The sequence below is a fragment of the Pocillopora verrucosa genome, chromosome 5 (assembly GCF_036669915.1).
Source record: "Pocillopora verrucosa isolate sample1 chromosome 5, ASM3666991v2, whole genome shotgun sequence".
Taxonomy (NCBI): Eukaryota; Metazoa; Cnidaria; class Anthozoa; order Scleractinia; family Pocilloporidae; genus Pocillopora; species Pocillopora verrucosa.
This window is the reverse complement of record NC_089316.1, coordinates 22,601,020-22,618,463: the sequence shown is the minus strand read 5'-3', so window position 1 is coordinate 22,618,463 and position 17,444 is coordinate 22,601,020. Positions and strand designations below refer to the sequence as shown.

At 41.0% G+C, this 17,444-nt stretch overlaps 2 protein-coding genes and 1 long non-coding RNA gene across 3 annotated transcripts; 2 read left to right on the top strand and 1 right to left on the bottom strand.

Moving 5' to 3' along the window:
• The first annotated feature begins 302 nt into the window (after positions 1 to 302).
• On the top strand, positions 303 to 8,930 carry LOC131775507 (oxidation resistance protein 1). Its single transcript, XM_066167667.1, has 10 exons — positions 303 to 782; positions 1,441 to 1,651; positions 2,710 to 2,827; positions 3,401 to 3,460; positions 3,947 to 4,044; positions 4,474 to 4,564; positions 4,856 to 5,008; positions 5,616 to 5,714; positions 6,776 to 6,849; positions 7,277 to 8,930. Exons 1-10 carry the CDS (start codon positions 455 to 457, stop codon positions 7,410 to 7,412), a joined length of 1,368 nt encoding a protein of 455 aa, XP_066023764.1. The 5' UTR covers positions 303 to 454; the 3' UTR covers positions 7,413 to 8,930.
• Positions 8,931 to 10,588: 1,658 nt separating this feature from the next.
• Positions 10,589 to 15,243, top strand: LOC131775510 (NPC intracellular cholesterol transporter 1-like). Its single transcript, XM_059091625.2, has 4 exons — positions 10,589 to 10,744; positions 11,260 to 12,090; positions 13,197 to 13,471; positions 14,487 to 15,243. The coding sequence occupies exons 1-4, from the start codon at positions 10,679 to 10,681 to the stop codon at positions 14,785 to 14,787; spliced, it is 1,473 nt and encodes a 490-aa protein (XP_058947608.2). The 5' UTR covers positions 10,589 to 10,678; the 3' UTR covers positions 14,788 to 15,243.
• LOC136281288 (uncharacterized) lies at positions 11,744 to 12,456 on the bottom strand. The gene is made up of 2 exons (XR_010717652.1): positions 12,324 to 12,456; positions 11,744 to 12,139 (listed from the first exon to the last, which is right to left on the bottom strand). It is a non-coding gene; the product is annotated as an uncharacterized lncRNA (long non-coding RNA).
• Positions 15,244 to 17,444: the final 2,201 nt, after the last annotated feature.

The window sequence follows — 17,444 nt, the reverse complement described above, 5'->3', positions numbered from 1 at the left end:
GACGCTTAATCAGAAAGCACTCTTAAATGCTTGTGTTTTGGTAAACTGCAGTTGGAAAATGGTTGAAATTACTGAGAACTCAAGTGTATTTCTTTTTCAATTTGTCAGGTTTTACTTAGATGCTGCCACAGCAGAATCACTTAGTCGTCAAAATAGCATCGACGTAGAAACCGCACCTCTTACAATATGTAAAAATGGCGGTAAAGTTTGTACAAATCTGGATGAGGACACGGACCCGTTGTCATCAGTTGATATCTCACACATTTGCGCGTGCAGTGTTTCAAACTTTATTCCTGTATCAACTGATGAGGATGTGAAAAATGCTGTTCGGGAAATTATTGAAAGAATTGTTAATCAAGTCGCTGATTCGGAGAATATTCACCATCTGCCAGAAAAGACAGAAAAATCTGTAGGAACTCCATTGCTTCTTCAAGGAAGTCCTGCAAGGGGATATATGCACTCAGTGTCGCCGGCATCAGAGGATTCTGGCATAGGGTGTTCTATGGGTCATGCGGATGACTCCAAAGCAGTAGAACCAGAATTGGCGGACCACGCTGTTCATCAAGGACTGGAGAACCAGTTGAATGATTCTGGCGATGCACGAAGTTCAGTGAGCAGCAATGTAGTTGAACCTGATGAAAATAGACCAGATGAAGAACATTCGAGAAACTCTCCCACAAGTGTCGATGGGGAGCTCGAACATTCACGCTCCACGTCGTTGTTCGCTGCTCTTAGCAGTAATGTGAGGTACTGGCTTGGACAAGAAAATTGTGGAACAAGTGGTGAGTTCATACTTTGTGCAGTTAGCTGGAGATTTCGCCTTTTTACAACCTCACCGCCTTCTAATTTGTCCCTCTCCCGGCAAATCGGTTAGCTTTGTCAAATATAACTTTTTCTTTCCTGCCTTTAATTGTCTATCCTTGAATATAATCATGTTCAACAAGTCGGAGATTTAAGAACAGACTGGTAAAGGTGTGAGAGAACTTGTTGTATTTGATGTGAAGCACTTTTCCTTATGTGAGCAAACTTGGAGGAGACGAACGTTTATTGGCACAAAACACGAAAGTTCCAACCAGAAGGAGCAGCAATACTTACGTTTTTACTCCATTTAACAGAAATCGACACACTGTTGGTCGACCCATTCATTGCTCGCACAATATCAAGACCTTGACTCTTTACAGATACTGTTTGAGAACACTCGAATTGAAAAATTGTTTTATGGCGTTTTGTTGGTACCTCTGTGATATTTCAGTGTTTTTCCCAATCAGACAACACGGTGATCCGGCTATGGATCAAACCTAGAACGGTTTACTTAGAGTTCAGCGCGCTGACCGTTATGGCCCTGCGTGTCTCGCATAAATACTAACACTAATTTTACTGTAGTTTTACCTGAAGAAAATTTAGCGGGCGCGTTGGTAATGAATTTTCTAACTTTTTCAGAGCGCCAGGGCAATGAGAGCGATGAGGATGTTTTAGTGCCGAAGCCTGCCACTTCTTTCAGCAATCAGCCCCTCTATCTGTGCTTGAGAATCAGTAAGAAACATTGGTGTCGGCATCAGGGCATGTTCGGATCGTTTCCTGAACAAGGAGAACAGCTTCAAGACAGAGACAAAAAACGAAGGGAATACTGGTTCGCCATCCCACCATCAAGGTATTTAACTTAAAATCTCAACAATTTATGTTCTCTTTCCATGAGTTGTTTAAACACGAATGCGCGCTATAAATATACTGCCTCTGCCCCTACGTGATGAAAACGTAGAAACTTATCAGAGCTTTTGAGAAATCTGCCGGCTGTTTACTCGCTTTGGATCGGTGGCCGCAGCTCAAGCTGTTTTGAATATAGAGGTCTGAATGTCACGAAGGTTGATGAACAAATGACCCAGAGATACCTAAGGTATCTCTCCTTTTTACAGCGCGCCTTGGAGTTTAAGGTATAACAATTGGTACAGAGTTTCCAAACACATCAATCAAATAAAATAATGCTTTGTTGGTTCGTTAATTATGCTTCATACAGTCACGCCTCACCAGCCGACCTTATCGCCTCAAGAAGTTTTGTGGCTGTTGTTAACCCTTTAACTCTCGAGATCTGATTGTTAATTCCCCCCTCTAGCTGCTACACATTTCCTTGTAAATTAGTGACAAGAATTTGGTGTAAGATGATGATAATAACTACTATTTGATAACTTTGAGTGTTCTTATCACCTGTTCGCTGGGTAATGTATGGATATTGTAGGGAGAAGTTACATTTTAATCACTTCTAGGAGCTAAAGGGTTAAGTCATGTGGTTTTTATCTCGATTACGTACCAATTCTCTTAACTAGTTTACAAGGAATTGAATGTAGTCAGAGAGGAGAATTGAACATCAAATCTCAGGCTTATTCTGTAGGTTATCAAAATCATAGAGTTTATGTTCGTGGGTATAAATGTGTTTTGGATCCGACTCATAGTCGTTTCAGCCCAAGGGTTAAAATGAGCTCTGAGTTGTGTCCAGTGCATATTTACTCCCGCGAACGTAAACTATATCACTATTATTATCACCTTGGAGGGTACTGAGTTAATAAAAACTTTAAAAAAAACTTACCAGGAAACATTCTGAACAATCACGCAAGCGTTTTAGCTTGTCAATATCCCCATTTCAGCCCGCAAGATGCGCCAAAATACCTTACAAAGTGTCTTTTTTTTAACTTAATTTCCCTTTTTCAACTACAGGACAGAGCAAGTGTACAGGTTCTTTCAACAGTGGTGCCCCAACATCCACAATGCAACAGATGAAGAAAGCGAAGATGACGAAACAACTTCACCAATCTGCATGGCAACGGAGGAAGAGGTAGATTAATATGGTGCATTCGATGTTTCAATTCATTACGTTAACTACAGCCCTGAAAGTACGTTGGAGATGGCAGTGTCATTAAGTGGCTAAAGAGTTCAAAGTTTATGCAGCGATTGAAGGTGCAAACCCGTCTTTGAAGAGGAATAATTGAAGCAGTTTGTCCTGCCTAGTAGTAGCTTGAGCACCCAACAGTAATCTGAGAGCAAATAATGAGTTCGACTTCATTTCACTGATCCAGAATATTCTCTCGCCGCGCTAGTCACTGTGGTGTGTGATTGGTCTTTAAACTCGGGCCGCCGTCTCAACCAATCAGATACAAAAACTTAAAACCAATTGCGATTTAATCACTATCATTGCGCTCTGGGCAATTTTTTTGTGTCATCTTTGAGTTGCTATTGACTCCTAGAAATATATTTTTTGTCCCGTGCTATATCTAGGTACCACTGAAATGGATTTGTCTGTTTTAATCGACCTTACCCGTCTAGGAATTGAGATTAAGCTTATACTTGACTTTCTGGCACAGCACGGGGGAGGACGGTTGCTAATTTGTAAATGACTCTCTTTTTGCAGGGGTTACATCTAGTGGAATCGTTTTATTCTAATAGTCCGCCTGCTCGTTCACATGGCAAAGTAAGTAAGACGTGGTATTTTTTCTCCTTCGTGTGCTCATCCATTCACTCTTTCGTATCTTATTTTTTCAGTTCATTTGTTTGGCCGTTCGTTCTTTCGTTTTTTCGTCCCTTCGTCCCTTCGTCCCTTCGTCTCTTCGTCTATTCTTCTCTTCGTTCCCTCGTTCCTTCGTTCTTTCGCTCTTCCTTTCCTGCGTCCCTTCGTCCTTTCGTGTTTGTTTCTTTCATTTCGTTTGTTCGCGCAAAAAACTGTAGATGTCAGATGTATATGTATATTGAGCTTTGTTTCCTGTGGGGATCAAAAACTTCTAAGAGCAACCGGTGACAGTGATCAGATGTAAGAAAGGTTTTTGTTCGTTCCTTCTTTCGTCGTTTCGTTGCTTTGCTTACCTAGTTGGTTGGTCAGTCGTTCATTCGTCCAATGAATCTTTCCAGTCGCCGTAGTCCAAATAAGTGCTGTTGTTAACGTATTATTTGTTGTCAACAGTTGTCAAGAGCACTCAGCGACAGCGAAGTTCCCAAAGTCAAGAAAGGCCTTCGAAGATTTGCAGCCAAACCTGGAAAAGCTGCAAAAGTGAAGTCAAGGTAGAGATGTACTCTAAGTCTTTTCTGTTTAATTCTAGCTTTCAGCTATAGTCTTAAGCTAGCTGTCATTTGTCCCTGGCTTAAGGCTACAGCAGTAACACAGCGGTAAAACGTAAAGCATGCGCAAGGGGATAAGTTCTGGCCAGCCGCGGGCCAATTTCCCGCGCAAAATTTTTAAAGGAAAATATTTCTAACAGCAACTAAATCTCGATTTTTCGTGCACGAAGCTTATTTAATTAAAAGTTTCCTGCTGATTTTCCATTTTGTTTTAGGCTTTACCAAAAGAGTTCTACGGTTTTCAAACGTAACTTAATTGCTTGAGTGGTTGTTCATAAGACAATCTAATTTTGCTCCCTTGTAGGGTCGTGAGCAGATTACCTGTGCTTCGTAAGATTCAGTTTCATTGATAGTGGTCTCATTTTTCCTTAGTCCCAAATCACCTGCTTCCTTCCTCATTGAGGACGTGTTACCGGATATGGACTGTAAATCAGAAATGCTTAACGAGGAGCATTTGAGAAAAGTAAGATTCTTTGTCTGATTGTTTGCCTTCGTCAGTTCGTTACACTTGTGTTTGTTTTCTGTCTTTGTGTTATGTGTACTCTACTCTCTCGAGCCAACGCTGCTCACCGTTCCGCGAAGTTTCCTTAAAAAAAACTGCGATCTTCTTTGGCCAATTGCAGTTTCGAAACCAATCGCACCCGTGCGAAGATATTTGGTGGTGTGATAATTTCCAAATTCAAACAAGTAGAAGATTCCGCGTTCTGTTGGAAAAGTTCAGTGTATTTTGACATTGCTCTTTTAAATTGCCTAGTTGAACAGCACACTTCCCTCGAGGACCATTGGGCATTGCTGGGCGTTAGTGTACAGTACGTTTCAACATGGCTTCTCCCTCAAGACGCTGTACCGTAAGATGGAGTGTTACGACACACCAGTGCTACTTGTGGTTATGGACGATGCGCAGCATGTAAGTGGCTCCTCGCTTCCTGATAGCTATGGGGCTAGTAGAACCTTCCACTTGAGTAAGAGGGAAAAAGGTTCGATGCTTATCGAGTTAGCTCCAAGTTAAATTTCTTTCAACATGGCTATTTGGCGACGTAAAATCATGTAGGGTCGTTAGAAATGAAATTCAGTCGGTAGACAAAGTCTCGAATAGAGATTTTGTGTAACGTTACAACGTGTTTTGAGGTTATGTTTTTTTAACTTTATGCCAAAAACACTAACCCGTTGACCCGTAAGAGTGACTAGCATCTAATTTCTCCTTATCATATCATCCCTGAATCACATTAAGGTCACGAGAGTGAAGGAAGTGATGACCAGCTGCAGAAGTTCTTGATTGTTAAATATATTCTCCCAGTCAACACCTTAGGAAATGTATGAAGAACAGTATGGAGAATATGCACATTGATGTCAAGATGTTTAGAATTAAAGTTTGCTCTTATATTTTTTCGGTTTGTTCTTAAATCGCAACAAGACTGACTTCAGCTTCCTTTGTTCCACTACGGGGCGTGCGAAAAATACATATATGCAAACGCTCTTTTTCGTTTTATTAACACTATTTTTATTTCTTTTAGATTTTCGGTTCGCTATGCTCTTGTCCATTCAAAGTTAGTGAAGGATTTTATGGCACAGGAGAGTCTTTCTTGTATAAGTTTGAAAATAATTCTCTGAAGGTTAGTTCATTACTCTTGTCAACTGTTCAGCCGGTGAATATTTGTACTGAAACTAAACGAGCTCTTTCTCGAATTACTATAGCGATCTGAAGTACTCCTTTCGTATGACCTCGAGGTCTTTCTAAAGCGGCCTGTTCCAGGCGTTTAGTTAGTAAAACGGAGCGTGGTAGTGAATGGTGTGATTTCAGGGAGAGGAGTGAAAAACCGAGAGAGGCTTGGGTCCGGGCGCGACCCGGCCCAAGCTTCCCTCGTTGTTCGCTCCGTTTTAACCCTTTAACCCTTAAGAATGACTGGCAACTAATTTCTCCCCACAAGATCCCCCCCTGAATAAAACATTAAGGTCATGAGAATAAAGGAAACGATCAACAACTAAGGAAGCTCTTGATTTCTGAACAAATTCTCCTTTCAGAACCTTAACAAATGTACAGAGAAAGTATGGAGAATATGCATACTGATGTTATGTAAAGGGTTAATAACTTAAAGCCTGGAACAAGCTACTCCTCAAGCGACTCTCTTGACTTTGTTGACTTTTAGGAAATCTCGAGTGGATCCCGAATTTATGATCAAATTGCATTCCCGACAATAGATCGTACAGAATTATGATCAAATACTAAGAACTACGTAAGGTCAAAAAACAATGGATCAATATCAGTATCTGGGCAACTGCCTACCTACCCTCTCCTAACCCAACATTAACCCTAACTTGTTATTAATAGACTGTTGTTGGGTTAGGGGAGGGGTAGGTGGGCAGTTGCCCAGCTACTGATATTGATCCAATAGTTCTTAATCGTTGACGGCGTAGTCCTTTGTCCATAGACAATTGTAAATGAATCCATCCTATCAGTAATCAGTCATTTCGTTTTTCTGTGAGGCAGCGAGTTGTTTTTAGCTTCCTGGTGGCCCTTTTTTTGCTTCCTGAAAGCCTGATTTCCTTCTGTTCTTTAGTCAGTCAATCGTCATTTACAGTCTAGTGGCGATGTATTGAGCAAGCGCGCTAATCGCGCTTTACACCATTTCATTTGCCTTCTTGACATTCACGCGCCACTCCCTCTCTGTTGCAGATATTTGCCTGGACTGGAGAAAACAACTTCTTCATCAAAGGGTCAAAGGATAGTTTGGCCATCGGCAGTGGAGGGTAAGACCATAAACGACGCAAATTAGAATCTTGGATCAAAGACCACCGCCCGTGAACAAGCGTCGCGTTGCTTATTGAGCCTTTGTCCCCTAAGAGTGACTAACATCTAAATTCTCCTTACATTACCAGCCCAGAGTTACACATTAAGGTCTTGAGAATTAAGGAAATGATCACCCACTGAAGAGGGTTTGGATTGTTAATCAAATTCTCCATGTTAGCACCTTAGGAAATGTATAGAGAACAGTATGGAGAATATGCATACTGATGTTAGGGTGCAAAGGCACATAAAATTGGTTCTTCTCATTATCACAATAGCTTTCGTGGTGAAGTCTTCAAAAAACAATTTTTGTGGGAGCCTTGGGATCTCTTGAGAGGTGCTCTAATTAGGCCAATTGCGTTTTTCTGATATGTTATCTGCTTTCTGCAGTGGAAACTTTGGTCTATGGTTAGATGGAGACCTCTATCACGGTCGCAGTCATCCCTGCACGACATTCAACAACGCGCAGCTTTCCTGGAAAGAAGACTTCCTCTGTAGTGGACTGGAGGCCTGGACGTTCGTGTGATTTCCAACCCGTTCTCCTTCATCCAGCACCAACCCACTCTTGTCTTCCAGTGCCTTTATGGAATTGTGGGAATCAGTGATGTGGCTTATCAAACCCTCATTGCAACTTTATTAACCCTTTAACTCCCATGAGTGACCAAAACATAATTTCTCATCACAATATCAAAATAATATCAAGCAGACAGGTGATGAGAATAGAGAAAAATATCAATTAGGGGATTACACGAACAAGTTGATTAAATACCACATTCTCCAAACCACCATCATAGAGATTGTATAGTAGACAGTCAGGGGATTTTCTAATGAGAGCGTGGGAGTGAAAGGGTTAACGTAGATTTAAGATCTGCAGATGTGAATGCGAAACATGATTAATGCACTGAATGCTATTCATGCGCAAAACACCAACTTGCTGGGGGCAGGCTCGTTGCGAACAATACGGCGGTCAAACGTCTGCGTGTGTGCAGTTGCTGTAATGGTGTGGTGGCGTGCTCTCTTGTAGCCTCACTAGACTTAAAAAACAAAAAACTCACAAGCTAGATCATTGTTTAATCGATAGGAAACCCATGATTGAACAAGCATTGTGTTAGAGAAGTCGAAATTTTTCCTTACCTAATTTTTATAACTTTTACAAATCTTTCAGTGAAAGTTTCATTTTTTGTTTTGTTTTGTTTTTTTGTTTTTTTCGCTAATTTACGTCAGTTATGTTTTCTTTCTTAGATTTTGCGCGGGAAATTGGCGCGGGGCCGGCCAAAAATTGATCCACTTGCGCATGCCCAACGGTTGACCGCTGCATTGTTGTGGACAGAGCTGCGACAGTAAGAGGGAAGCTTATGTCCTAAGCAACTTTTTGCACACTTTAGGTTGTTGTTGCTTTCTCGTTCGAGCTTGCAGGTGAATTCTTCTTTGAAGAACCACATTGAAACAAACATAAGATATTTATGTGCTTTTTCATTTGTTCCGAAATCGTTGGGGATTTGTGTTTGATCGGTGAGCCGCGTACTCCTTGCTCAACGATCACGCATCAATCCAGCTACGTTACGGTTGTAGCATCATTAAAACACATTTATACTAATCCGTCGTAATCTTCTTCATCTTTGGTCAACCTGATTTTTTCTTGGATTATTATTGCATCTTTCGCGTTTCTTTATCGTGACGATACAACATTTTCCATTTTCCTTCAAATTGAGGTAGTGTTAGACTTGGTTAAGAGAAAAGGTTAGGAACTGTCCACAGTCTACCTAATGAGTGGCAGACAAGTTAACTTGCGAGAGCTTGGGACTAGTGTTAACCAGGCTGTTAGCCTTACCGGGCATGTCTTGATCACGTGCTTTTATTCTGTCATCAGCCTTAGTTGTGGTTTGATATCTTCATTTAGGGTTTTGATTCTGTTTAAAGACTTGTAAATATACAAGAAAAAATTGGATGGTGTTCATCGATAGCCTTTTCGTTAGATTTAAGACGAGATGTTAATTTATTAAAAGAGAGGATAAAGTGAAAAAGATATGTAATTTTAGAATAAAATTAATATTGTTACTCATGCTTGGTTTCTTGTGGTTTCTCCACTTTATCTCCTCTCGCTCCCGCCTTATCAAACATTTTCGAAAGGATCCACGAATTTTTTGAAAATTTCTGTTTTATTTTTTCGAATGAGCGCCCCTGTCTGGTCGAGAGGATAAGAAACCAACTGGTTTGAATCCGAGTAAAACGGTACATCGTTAAGTCTATGTTCCTATTGGCAGAAGAACTGTCGTCAGTAATCAGGCCGGTGATGGTAATTAGGAAGCTTTGAGAATAGAAAGTAACACAACGTTGTGACCGAGCAAAAGCCTGAAACGAGAACGGCGTCATTGCGATCCATTAATTAGGAAACGTCTGGAAAAGGACCAATCGCGAGCCAAGGATATTTTGACTCCTTGTTGGCAGTATGGTCACCAAATTTACGACCGTACCGCAGACAAGGAGCCAAAATGATCCTGGGCTCGATATCGGAAAAGGACTGCTTTGGTTACGCCAGCGGAAGAACGCAACATTGGGGCAGACCGGCAACGACATAACGATAAAAAGTTACCAATTAGTTCCTACGAACTAAAGGTATATCATGAGATTGGTCCGAATCTTTACTCTCATGATGTCTTCCTTAAACTACGCAAAGTTACGGTTCTTTTCCACTGAAATGCAATGGTGACCCTGCGATATCGATCTGAAATAAAATCTTTACGGGCCTCACTCAAGATATTTACTACGCCACTTCTTTACGCTCGATAGTTGGAATAACTCGGTCAGCATTTGCATTTAGCTTCTAAGTTTGTTTTCATATTTTTCTTCACTATCGAACAAAGCAATGACTTCCCACTCTCACTTCTCAAGAAGAGCGAAAACTGAATTAGTCATTAGTAAGAGCGTCACGTGTTGTACAAGTCTGAACGTGACTTCGGCGATGACGCGGTGTTGAATCATGCGAGGAACTTAAAAGTCTTAATAGCCTGCGGAAGAGCCACTGTCATTTTTTGAACTGAAGAGCGAAACACACGAAGTGAGAAACAAGCGAGAGGAACATTATTTTCATGTCTTTTTTCATTTTTTCGTTTAGTTGCGCGCCTCCCCCATGCGCCGCTTCCTTTTGCGTTTTTGAGGCGAACTGAAGGCGAGAACTATGCAAAATACACGCGAGAGGAACAATATGTTCGTGTGTTCCTTTTTCATTAATTCAGGCGTCTCCCTTTCGCGCATATCTCGCTCCTCGCATTCTCCACTCTCTTGCCTCTACTCGCCTCAAAAAGGCTAAAAATGACGCCTGCACTGAAGCCTATGCGAAACACTTAAACCCTTTAAAGAATGACTAGCTATAGTAGAAAGTTTCTCGTGATGTGACCTAAGAACGGTAGTAAGAAAGCTCCATCTCGCATTCCTCATAAAGTGCACCAGTGTCACGATATCATATTTCCGCTTTCGTGATTTGTGAGCAGGCTCTCGCGCTGAAGCACGAGAGGTGAGGACCGCGAAATTCCAGCCGGCGAGCGAGGCGAGCGTGCGAGAAGTCTGTGAGGGATCAGGTCGTAGAACTTCTCGCACGCTTGTTCGCTTGCTGGCTCAAAACACGTCAGCCTCACCTCTACTGTCGCCGTAGTAACAAGATCCTTCTCGCAGTTTCGTAGGATTTCGTTATTCGTCGTGAAGCATGCGCAGATGAGGATTGAAAGAGGAAAAATCGCTTACTACCTGACAAGCTGATATCTGCTCTGATCTTCATCATTTAGTGCTGCAAAAATGGCTAAAATGGTGATGTTGGCTTCTCCCACAATAATTCCTGTATTGATGTCGCTGTTCTTACAGGTTAGACTTAAAATATACATCAAAGTATTTCGTAGCAGTCGGTCGTAGTCAGGGTGCAAAGACCGACTTGGCGCTGAGCCTTGTTTATCTTGCATACGTGGCATGAGTAGAGTATGCACTCTTCTCGTTCTTTAACCTAAATCGACATCTCTCACTATTGTCTGCAATCAGGAGCCCATGTCTGCAACTCAGAATGGACTGAATTTCCATAGCCTGCTTAAGCTGTCTAAACACAGCGGATCAGATCGGCCACTGATCGATTTGGGAGAAGTGAAACCGAATGCAAAGTCCACACGTGACCGGAAGTGAACATTCTGTTGCATTAGATCAACAGATATGCCAAAGTAATCTTAGTAGCGAGAAAAAGATAGCATATTTAATATCTAGGGGACGAGTGTCAAAACGAGTGTCTTTCCAGTCATTGCTTATTTTTCTCCCTTTTCTGTGGTAAAAAAAGAATCGCAAAGATTTGTAACGTCAACGACAAAGCTTATAATTTTTCGGTTTTATTTCAGGTTAATTCATACGGTGACATCATAAAGAATCACACCAAGGGTTATTGTGTGTGGTACGATCAATGTACAACTGGGGACAAGCCGAAGAATTGCCTTTACAATGGACCGGCCAAGAATTTAACCAATCCAAAAGGTGTGCAGATATTGAACAGTTTATGCCCAGAATTGAGGGATCAACCAACATGTTGTTCAACCAAGCAACTGCAATCGTTGGATAACAATTTGAAGATGTTCATTCAACTTACCGGTCGTTGTCCCGCCTGTTGGAACAACATGAGAAGGCTGTATTGTCAGCTTACCTGCAGTCAGGATCAGTCGCTTTTCCTGGATCCAACTGTGGTGTACCCATTTACACCATCGCCTTCTATTAAACAATATATCTTGGAAGTTCAATATTTTGTTTCACCTCAATTTAAACAGGGTCTGTTCGACTCCTGCAAAGACGTCACTTTTCCTGGAAGCAGCGAGAAGGTTTTGAGTCTCCTTTGTGGTACTACCGCCGAGCTGTGCACTCCAGATAAACTCCTTCGATACATGGGAAGCCCAATCAATGGATATGCTTCATTCACTGTCGATTTTCCTGACAATCTAACTTCAAATCTTTCATGGATGAACCAAACTGTTTTTAAGTGTAACAAGCCATTTATAGATCCCCAAACAAACAGGACAGCAAGTGTTTGTAGTTGCCAAGACTGTGCTGCAAGTTGTCCAGTGCGAAAAGAACGACTGACCATCAAATCCACTCACCCTTCACCTGCAGGATATCATCGATACGCAGATGATAAGTGGATTCCATTTGGTCCAATCTTTCACTTGGAGCTGTTAAATCAGGTAAGGATTCCCACTTGGGAATCACCGGCAAAGTTATCAGGGAACTCACCTGACAATGGCAGTAACAGTTACAACCATAGACACTTGCAAGTGACAGTTCTTACGGTATAATATAACCGACACAAAGTACACTATACTCCTTTTAACTCAACTACTTAATTTAACGACGTGTAATATTCATACTTAGGAGCGCCTCCAGCAGACAATAAAGCAATTATCCTTAATAAACTTACTTAAGCCCACTGTGCACAAAGACTTAGCTCTCTGCTGACAAAAATTCACGGTTTCCTCCAAAGTTCCCTAGATGAAAAATCTCCGCAGTAGTTTTCTCCCGGTATAGCTTTCCAGACCGTCGGTCGCTCCCGACAACAACAACAACTAACCAACTACCACAGCGCTGACTTCTTATATACATTTACAACTATTTCGAGAATATTCCGGAAGCTTACCGAACAACTATTTTGGTAGCGTAACATCTTAAATACGTGACCTATTACAACGTTCTGGAAAGTTCCATGTTATACATGTCAGCATGACTAGGCACTCTTGAAATTTCTAGATATTTATCTTGCAGGTATTATCCATAACACAGGGACGGGGATAGTGGCGTAGTCATTGACCGTTACATTATCAATGACTATGCCATTATCCTTAACCCGTGACAGTGACAATGACAGCTTGTGACCGTGACAGTGAAAATGGCTGCCTTTAGCGTGACACTGACAGTGACGGTGACTTTGAGGGTGACGGTGAAAGTGATAATGACAGAGACAGATTAGGGTGAATTTGGCGGCGACAGTGACAATGGGTGAAATAAAATTAACTTCGTTGAAAATAAGTGGCAGCGAGGGTGACAATGACAGTGACTTCGAGAGTGACAGTGACATTGTGGGCGACAGTTTGACTGATAGCAAGGGTTGCATTGTCTGACTTTGAGGGTGACAATGACAGTGACTTTAGAATGAAAGTGACAGTTAAGGAAACTGTGACCGTGACACTGACAACAATTATGGAAAGAGTCCCTTACCGTGTCATGGTAAGAGTAAACAATTAAATTAGTTTGTGCTCATGAAAGACTCAAATCTTGCACTGTGCTCTTCACTTAGGCCTTGGAGCTTCAAACTGCGATCTCCACTATGAAGGTATTATTTGAGAACTCAACCATTACCTTAGAGGACATTTGTCAAAATTCGACAGATCACCTGCCATTTGCTCCACCAGTGACCGAACGATGTGAAATCCAAAGTGTTTTCCAATATTTCCAGAACAACAAGACGAGGTTAAATAAATGCCTCACCAGCATGGGTTGGAATTGCAGCTATGGACACAAATTCGATTTCAAATTCGCTGACTTCCATGATCACCTGTTGTTTTGCATGAGGTAAGGAAGACATTATGATCCTGCTGTTGACCGCGGTCAATTTTTCAACAAACGCTTGACAAACAAACAAACAAAAGACAAACGGAAAATGAAAACAAAAGAAAAGTAGCACAGTCTTCGAATTTAGGTTCCCAGTGGTACGCTAGTGTTTCGTTAAAAGAAAAAAAATATGAAAAAATAGATAAAGGAGAAAAAAAAAAGAAACAGGTAAAGCGAAAAGAAAATATACCAAAACCCAAACAGACAAAAAACAAACAAACAAAAAGAATAAAGGAAAGAGGCAACGAGGATACAGACAGACAGATAGAACAAGAAAGAAAAAGCAGATCAATATCAGTATCTGGGCAACTTCCCACCTACCCCACCCCTAACCCAGCATTAACCCTAACTTGACTGTTTTTGGGTTAGGGGAGGGGTAGGTGGGCAGTTGCCCAGTACTGATATTGATCCGAAAAAGCTGTAGAAGAAATTTATAATTGCCGAGAATCTTTGTATTAAAATACTGGCGAGAAACTGTTTGTAGGCCCTTTCCTTCTTCTGTAACAATCGCTAAACCCTCTTAAGTGTGAATCAAATTTAAAAGAAGATTTTTCTCGCACTAGAGGGATTGTGGGAAAAATGCTGATTATCGCAAGTAGAATTCAACCCACAGGACAGTCGTAAACTTTTTGCACTTTTTGGGCGATTGGAGGCTAACGCGAGTCTGGGGAGGAGCGCGCGTAAAAAATAAATAAATAAGCAAATTATTGAAATAAAGAACTAAATAACTCCTCCTCTTGCACGTGACCCTCCGTTCGCCTGAAAACGCACAAAAATATCACGCTTGCATCGGGGGCTAGGGGAATATTACCGAGATATTCTCGAGTTTTCGAAGGGAGGGGGGATTGGAGTGGCGCATATTTGGTTACGGGACACGTTTACCCAAGTCACACAAGAGAAAATATCAGATGGATTATATTATATCCCTTCTTGATTCTGGTTTGCGATATTCAGTGGAAATGGGCTCTCTTTTTAGGTATCCCGCCTCGCCATTCGAAGAAATGCTTCAAGAACCGTGTATCGCAGCCTATGGAGGTGCTGTTCTTCCGGAAGATGTGTTAGCTGGCTTTCCAAGCCCGGTGTATCACAACGCAACATCTTTGGAGATTACATTTTTGGTGAAGAATTTCCTCAAAGACAGCAAAATGGCAGAAGTGATAGCCTGGGAAAAAGCTTTCCAGCTGTACATGGAGGATTATGTGAAAAATCCTTTGCATGCCAATCTCACCATTACTTACTCCACACCAGAAATGTCTAAGGACTTTTTATACGTATGACATGTGCAAGACAAATTTCCAACTGAAAAAGGTTTAATTTGTTCTATATCACTAACTGCATGCTCATGATTTGAAAACATTAATTTTTCAAATTTTTTGGATCTTTTAACCATAACATTAAACGTAGGATCTCTCGAAAATGTGCTGCTCTGTTCAAGACAGTTATTTTGTGGGAATAAGCGAAAAAGCCAGTCTTCATCGCGCCAGACTTCCGCTGATTTTCGCTCCCTCGGTTTTTCGCTCGTGTCCGCTGAGCGGCAGCCCGGCTCAGGCTAAAAGGGGACATCTGAATGGAGGGGAACTTCAGGTTGAATTCGAGTGCAAAAGACGAGGCGAGTGAGAGCTGAATCTTATTCAGGTTTACCATATGTTAAAACAGTAAGACTGTGTAACCTTCCTTTACTATAATTAACTCCTAAGCCCATGCAAATTAATACAAATAAAGCTGAAATAATCCATCTTATTGATTGGTGTTGCACATTACCCCTTCGTACATTCATTTACGCTGGAAAATTTTAGTCGGAACCTTTTGGGACTTGAGGAAGAAATGAAATCATCCAAAACTGGAGAGGCTGACGTCATTCTCCCTGGACTAAAAATAAGAAGTTTAAATATAATAACAGAGATGGTATGTTGTGAGCTCGGGAAAGATATAGAGGAAGATGTTTTTCGTTTTGTCACGAGCGACAGACGAAGAAAAAAATCTGATTCCTCACGAGGAATCGAACCTCAGACCGTCGGATTCCGCGCTCCGATGCTCTACCACTGATGAGCCACAGAGGCTTAACGGCGTGCGAGATCTATTACGAAGTTCATATGTTACGCGTCCTGCATACTGCTAGGGTCAGTCATGTCGATAGCGTCATGTTTGTAAACAGATTAAGAAAAATGGTGTTCTATTTACGAAGTTCGTATGACACTCGTCCTGCATACCATTAGGATCAGCAATGTCGATAGCGTCATGTTTGTAAACAGATTAAGAGAGATGGTGTTCTATTTACGAAGTTCATATGATACTCGTCCTGTATACCATTAGGATCAGCAATGTCGATAGGGTCATGTTTGTAAACAGATTAAGAGAGATGGTGTTCTATTTACGAAGTTCATATGACACTCGTCCTGCATACCGCTAGGATCAGCAATGTCGATAGCGTCATGTTTGTAAATAGAAGCCATCTCTCTTATTCTATTTACAAACATTGCTGATCCTAGCAGTATGCAGGACGCGTGTCATATGAATTTCGTAATAGATCTCGCTCACCATAGAGTCTCTGTGGCTCAGTGGTAGAGAATCGGAGCGCGGAATCCGAAGGTCTGATGTTCAATTCCTCATGAAGAATCAGAAGTTTTTCTTCGTCCCTCGCTCGTGACAAGACGAAAAACATGTTTTCCGATAAAAAGTTTAATTTTTCAAATTATATGCTGCATACAATTATATGCATTTGCCAAAAACCCCCATCCTTACCTCACCACTCTGAGGGGAGGAGGGGGAGCATTTTCGAAAACATCCGAATATCATTTCGTGTAGGTTTAGGTTTGCACTGAAGGTCTACAGCTGTTTGCAGAAAGGTTGTTGGGATATGCACAAAAGTGCACACGACAACTCGGAAAAGCATTGTGGGTAGTTGTCAGGTCGCGGTCCCTTGTCCTCTGGATTCAGGAAAATCTGAGAAAACATTCCTGTAAGGAAGGGGCAAAGCGAGTTTCAGGAATTTATTTTGTTCGGAAAACTAAATCTATTTTGGAAATGTTTTGAGAATTGATGGCTCGAGAGCAATGACTGGTGATTTGAACATGAATACAAGGAGTATCACAAATCTCGAAGAACCTCAATCGTATAAGAATACCGAAAGAAAATCACGACTTTTGAAAATACAAGTCAGTAGAAATGGGGTCAAATCAAATTTTTTTTCATTCGATAGACACTGGTTGACGTTTTAATAACTATTGAAATAGCTGATGGATCATTGGATGGAATGAATTTCAACTGACTAATTTTTCATTACAAAAGTTGGAAACTGAAAAATTTTTCAACTCAATTTTATATGAAAGAAGCTGAAGCGATTTTCGATTTTATTTAATGATTGCAGTTTATATTCAATAATATTACGAGATTTTTTTTTAAATCCAATATACCCACAATCTTCACAAATGAATAAGAGTTTCACTGACGAACTTTACCGACAGACTTTATTGGTAATCATTCTTTTAAAATCAGCTTTGAATATATATTTGTAAAGATCACATGATCTCATGAGACTCTCATATGACCTAAGAACAATAGCAAAATGATGACCAATTTCCTTGGGAAAGCCTTGTGGTATCACATGTATCATTGCCTGCCATGTTTTTCTGTCACTCAATGGAAAAATGACGTGAGGTCATAGCACTAGTCTCCTATAGTATATAAAATATAAAAAATAATTCCATCATATGGAAAGTAGTATAGTGAGTCGGCGTTGTACGTATTACCCCTTCATATTTTCTCCTACACGAGAAAATTTTAGTCAGATTCTTTTGGGGTTTAAGGAAGAAATTTTTCATCGAAAACTGGAGAGGCTGACGTCATTCCCCTCTAGACAAAAATAAAAAGTTTAATTTTATCAATTATATACTGCATACAAACCCCTATCCTTCAGGGGAGGGCAGAGCGAGCG

What these genes read in the sequence shown, in the direction of transcription:
- LOC131775510 (XM_059091625.2), top strand. Translation starts at nt 10,679, where the DNA reads ATGGCTAAAATGGTGATGTTGGCTTCTCCCACAATAATTCCTGTATTG. An exon ending in ACTTGGAGCTGTTAAATCAG is followed by an intron (nt 12,091 to 13,196) that starts GTAAGGATTCCC and finishes CTCTTCACTTAG; the next exon opens with GCCTTGGAGCTTCAAACTGC. An exon ending in CACCTGTTGTTTTGCATGAG is followed by an intron (nt 13,472 to 14,486) that starts GTAAGGAAGACA and finishes CTCTCTTTTTAG; the next exon opens with GTATCCCGCCTCGCCATTCG.
- LOC131775507 (XM_066167667.1), top strand. Translation starts at nt 455, where the DNA reads ATGCACTCAGTGTCGCCGGCATCAGAGGATTCTGGCATAGGGTGTTCT. An exon ending in CTGCTCGTTCACATGGCAAA is followed by an intron (nt 3,461 to 3,946) that starts GTAAGTAAGACG and finishes TGTTGTCAACAG; the next exon opens with TTGTCAAGAGCACTCAGCGA. An exon ending in TTATGGACGATGCGCAGCAT is followed by an intron (nt 5,009 to 5,615) that starts GTAAGTGGCTCC and finishes TATTTCTTTTAG; the next exon opens with ATTTTCGGTTCGCTATGCTC.